Source organism: Rhinoraja longicauda, chromosome 34, assembly GCF_053455715.1.
Source record: "Rhinoraja longicauda isolate Sanriku21f chromosome 34, sRhiLon1.1, whole genome shotgun sequence".
NCBI lineage: Eukaryota > Metazoa > Chordata > Chondrichthyes > Rajiformes > Arhynchobatidae > Rhinoraja > Rhinoraja longicauda.
This window is the reverse complement of record NC_135986.1, coordinates 14329347-14334401: the sequence shown is the minus strand read 5'-3', so window position 1 is coordinate 14334401 and position 5055 is coordinate 14329347. Positions and strand designations below refer to the sequence as shown.

Sequence of the window (5055 nt, the reverse complement as noted above, 5' to 3'; positions counted from 1 at the left end):
CTTCTCGGCGAACGCTACCGGATCTTCAAAAGAGACGTCCGCCAACACCAACCTGACGTCCCCAGGTAGCTTCTCCCGAAAGGCCGCTTCAAATATCATGCATGGCTGATGGTCGCCCGCCAAAGTCAGCATCTCGGACATCAGCTCCGACGGCAGCCGCTGCCCCAGGTCTGGCAAATGGAGGAGCTTCAGAGCCCGCTGGTTCTGGGCCCAGCCGAAGGTCCGCAGCAGGAGCTTCTTGAGCCCCACGTACTGGTTCGTTTGGGGTGGACTGGTCAGGTATCGGCTGACCCGCGCAGCCACCTCCGCCTGCAGACAGCTCACCAGGTGGTGGTACTTCTCCTGGTCTTCCTCCACCTTTTTAAGATGGAACTGTGATTCTGCCTGCACAAACCACATGTGCGGCTGATGGGCCCAGAACGGCGGTAGATGAATCTCACCCGTGCTCGCTCCCGCCTGTGACATGCTGCTGCTTGCTTCTTACGTTCGAGGTCACCAATGTAGTGAGTCCAAACGAGCGGTATTATCTTCACAATCTGCAAATCCACCCACTTCTTCATCATCTGCAAACTTGCTCATCAATATCTTCACTATTCTGTAAGTTTCATTGAGGTCCCCCTCATCCTTCTCTACTCCAGCAAGTACAGGACCAGAGCCATCAAAAGCTCATCATATGTTATCCCAATCTAAGCACAGAGGGGGAGCAACGAGAGAGCATGTTGCTAAACACAGAGGGGGAGCAACGAGAATGAATGTATGTTATGGGTCTACACCCTGAGAATACAATGCCTGCTGATGTAAAGGTCTGTGCCCTGACAATACATTTGCGGATGCAGCTCCTAGACTGTGGAACAGCATCCCTCTCCTCATCAGAACTGCCCCCTCCATCGACTCCTTTAAGTCCAGGCTCAAAACCTATTTCTACTCCCTAGCGTTTGAGGCCCATTGAGGAGGTGCTGTGAACTGTTTTGTATGTGCTGTTATGTTTGTGTGCTACTGTATGTTTCATTTTTTCCTTAGTACCTAATCAGATGTACAGCACTTTGGTCAACGTGGGTTGTTTTTAAATGTGCTATATAAATAAAATTGACTTGACTTGACATTGCCAACTATTGTCTATTGTGTTGCTCTGCATTCTTACCCATTCCATTGAAACGGAAACTTCATCCTCTCCTTCCTCGTTAGTTTGTTTCTATCTTCATACACTTCTCTTGGTGATCTATCCCTTCAGAGTGGATTAACGTGAACAAGATGTTTGTGTTTGTTGCTGTTGTTGTTTTAATTGTGAAGTGACTGACTTTTAGTGACTGCAGTCTGTTGTTTTGAAAGCAGGCATCCCATAATCTATTCTAGAAAACAACATATTAAGTGCCAGCTCTAGGACCCCTCTTCCTACCCATCCCTGGACCATGATCCCACACACCAGGTCATAATTTCACAGACCATTTCTAATTTTATCACTTCTGGCTGTCTGCCTTCCACAGTCTCCAACCTCATTGTTTCCCACCCCCACTCAGCCTGGTTTTACCTTCTCCCCAAAATCTATCATCACAACTGCCCTGGCAGACACATTGTTTCTGCCTGCTCCTGTCCCACTGAAATATTTTCCACATATCTCGACTCCATCCTATCCTCCCAGGTCCAATCTCCTGACCAATGTCCAAGATATCTCACACGCCCTTCTTCTCTTTAATGACTTCCAATTTCCTAGCCCCCACTCCCTCAACTTCACTATGGATGTTCAGTCACTCTACACCTCCATCCCCCACAAGAAAGGCCTTAAAGCCCTCCGTTTCTTCCTGAACTGCAGAAACATCTAATACCCTCTGCCTAACGGAGCTGGTCCTCACCCTTAACAACTTCTCCTTTGACTCTTCCCACTTCCTCCAAGGCAAAGGCATAGTTATGGGCACCCGCATGGGCCCCAGCCATGCCTGCCTCTTTGTAGGGGACGTCGAACAATCCATGTTCCAGGTGTACTCTGGCTCTATCCCCGAAGTCTATCTCTATTACATTGGACTGGGTGATTGTGTCGCTGAACACCTTTGCTGTCCACCTGGTTGCTAAACAAACCCATACTCTTTCCTGTTGCCATGATGACCTTTCTGTCCTAGGTCTCCTCTATTGTCAGAGTGGGGATAAACATTACATTAAGACAAAGGCGCAGCACTTTCTTCTGCCGGGTTAGTGGCTCTTAAAAGAGCCGTTTGTTGTCCTTGGTGGAGGTGGGGTTCAGGCGCGTTCCCCACGGATGCGGCGGGCCAGCTGGATGTCTTTGGGCATGATGGTGACTCGCTTGGCGTGGATGGCGCACAGGTTGGTGTCCTCAAAGAGCCCCATCAGGTAAGCCTCGCTGGCCTCCTGCAGGACCATGACGGCCGAGCTCTGGAAGCGCAGGTCTGTCTTGAAGTCCTGAGCGATCTCCCGCACCAGGCGCTGGAAGGGCAGTTTGCGGATGAGCAGCTCGGTGGATTTCTGGTAGCGCCGGATTTCCCTCAGAGCCACGGTGCCGGGCCTGTAGCGATGAGGCTTCTTCACTCCGCCCGTGGCTGGAGCGCTCTTCCGCGCCGCTTTGGTCGCCAGCTGTTTGCGAGGAGCTTTCCCTCCGGTCGATTTGCGCGCTGTCTGCTTGGTCCGGGCCATTCTCTTTTTTTTTTTTATATCAAAAAATACTTTATTCAAATAATAAATATCATTCACAAACCATATTTTTAAACAAGCCCATCCGACATTTCCAGAGGTTACATTCGATACAGGCATTCATTTAGACATTTACAGACATTTACCCAGTATCCCTTATTTGGAGGGGCGTCTCCACCACACCCTGCCCCCCCCATGTCCAGCAGCGGAAGGACCCTAGACTGTGCTCCTCCCCCACAGGGCCTTAGCGTTGGCTGCACCAAGCTTTGGTCCGGGCCATTCTCCTTCAACATTTTTTTTTTTTAATATAAAAAAAAATACTTTATTCAAATAATAAATATCATTCACAAAACATATTTTTAAACAGGCCCATCCGACATTTCCGGAGGTTACATTCGATACAGGCATTCACTTAGACATTTACATACATTTACCCAGCATTCATTTAGACATTTACATACATTTACCCAGTATCCCTTATTTGGAGGGGCGTCTCTCTCCACCACACCCTGCCCCCCATGTCCAGCAGCGGAAGGATCCTAGACTGTGCTCCTCCCCCACAGGGCCTTGGCGTTGGCTGCACCAAGCTTCAGTGCGTCCGTCAGCACGTACTCCTGCAGTCTGCAGCGGGCCAGTCGGCAACATTCCTTGACGGACATCTCGCTCCGCTGGGAGGCCAACAAAGCTCGGGCAGACCAAAGAGCGTCTTTCACCGAGTTGATGACCTTCCAGCAGCACTCGATGTCAGTCTCGGAATGCGTCCCTGGGAACAGTCCGTAGATCACAGAGTCCTCTGTGACGGAGCTGCTCGGAATGAATCGTGACAGGGACCCCTGCAGACCTCTCCAGACTCTCTTGGCAAATCCACTCTGTGAAGAGGTGGGCCACCGTCTCCTCTCCGTAGCAGCCGTCCCGAGGGCAGCGTGTGCTGGTAGTGAGGTTCCGGCGGTGCAGGAAGGATCTGACTGGGAGGGCTCCCCTCACCGCCAGCCAAGCCAGGTCTTGGTGCTTGTTGGTGAGTTCTGGCGATGAGGCATTTTGCCAGACAAGCTGGGCAGTCTGCTCTGGGAACCACGCCACAAGATCCATGGAGTCATTCCCCTGCAGTGCCTGCAGGACGTTCCGTGCTGACCACAGCCCGAATAACTTGTGGTCAAAGGTGTTGGTCCGGAAGAACCTTTCCACAAACGACAGATGGTTCGGCAATGTCCAGCTGACTGGCACATTGCGTGGCATCTTCGCCAGGCCCATCCTTTGCAACACCGGGGACAGGTAGAACCTCAGCAGGTAGTGGCATTTGGTGCCCACGTGCCTTGGCTCTATGCTCCGCCTGATGCAGCCACACACGAAGGTGGCCATCAGAATGAGGGCGACGTTGGGCACGCTTTTACCCCCGTTGTCTGCCGACTTGTGCATTGTGGCTCGTCGCACCCGGTCCATCGCCGACCCCCAGATGAAGCGGAAGACGGCCCGGGTGATCCCCTTGGCGTGGGAGGGAGGGACGGGCCACACTTGCGCCAAGTACAGCAGCCCCGAGAGCACCTCACACCTGATGACCAGGTTTTTCCCCGTGATGGAGAGGGAGCGCTGCTTCCACAGCTCCAGCTTCTTCCCCACCTTGGCTATCCGCTCCAGCCAATTTTTGTTACATGCCTCAGCCTTCCCGAACCAGATCCCCAGCACCTTCAGGAAGTCAGGCTTGATGGTGAAGGGGAAGGAAGATCGGTCGGGCCAGTTGCCAAAGAGCATGGCCTCGCTCTTCCTGCGGTTTACCCTGGCCCCCGTGGCCAACTCAAACTGGTCGCAGACGCTGATCAGTCTGCGGACCGACCCTGGATCCGAGCAGAAGATGGCGACATCGTCCATGTACAGGGAGGCCTTAACCTGAGTGCCCCCACTGCCGGGCAATGTCACTCCTCTTATGCTCACATCCTTCCTGATGGATTCGGCAAAGGGTTCAATGCAACAGACGAACAAGACAGGGGAGAGAGGGCAACCCTGCCTGACTCTAGACCTGACAGGGAAGCTGTCTGATTCCCACCCATTAATTTGGACTGCACTACAGATATCGGTGTAGAGCAGTTGTATCCACTTCCTGATTCCCTCCCCAAAGCCCATTTTGGAGAGCACGTCTCTCATGTACGTGTGCACCAGGCTGTCTGAGATTTTCCTGCCAGGTACAGCACAGGTTTGGTCCGGGTGGATCACCTGTCCCAGAGCAGACTTGACCCGGTTGGCGATGGCCTTAGACAGGATCTTGTAGTCTACATTTAACAATGTGATGAGTCTCCAATTCCTTATGTCATTCATCTCCCCCTTCTGCTTGTAGATCAGGATGATGCTGCCCTTCCTCATAGAGTCTGACATGCTGCCGGCTAGAAGTATGTCAGTCCCACAGAGCCGAGTACAACTCTG

At 52.3% G+C, this 5055-nt stretch overlaps 1 protein-coding gene across 1 annotated transcript; it reads right to left on the bottom strand.

Moving 5' to 3' along the window:
* Positions 1–2232: 2232 nt before the first annotated feature.
* On the bottom strand, positions 2233–2643 carry LOC144609586 (histone H3-like). The gene has a single exon (XM_078428091.1). The coding sequence runs from the start codon at positions 2641–2643 to the stop codon at positions 2233–2235; it is 411 nt and encodes a 136-aa protein (XP_078284217.1).
* Between the last annotated feature and the right edge of the window lie 2412 nt (positions 2644–5055).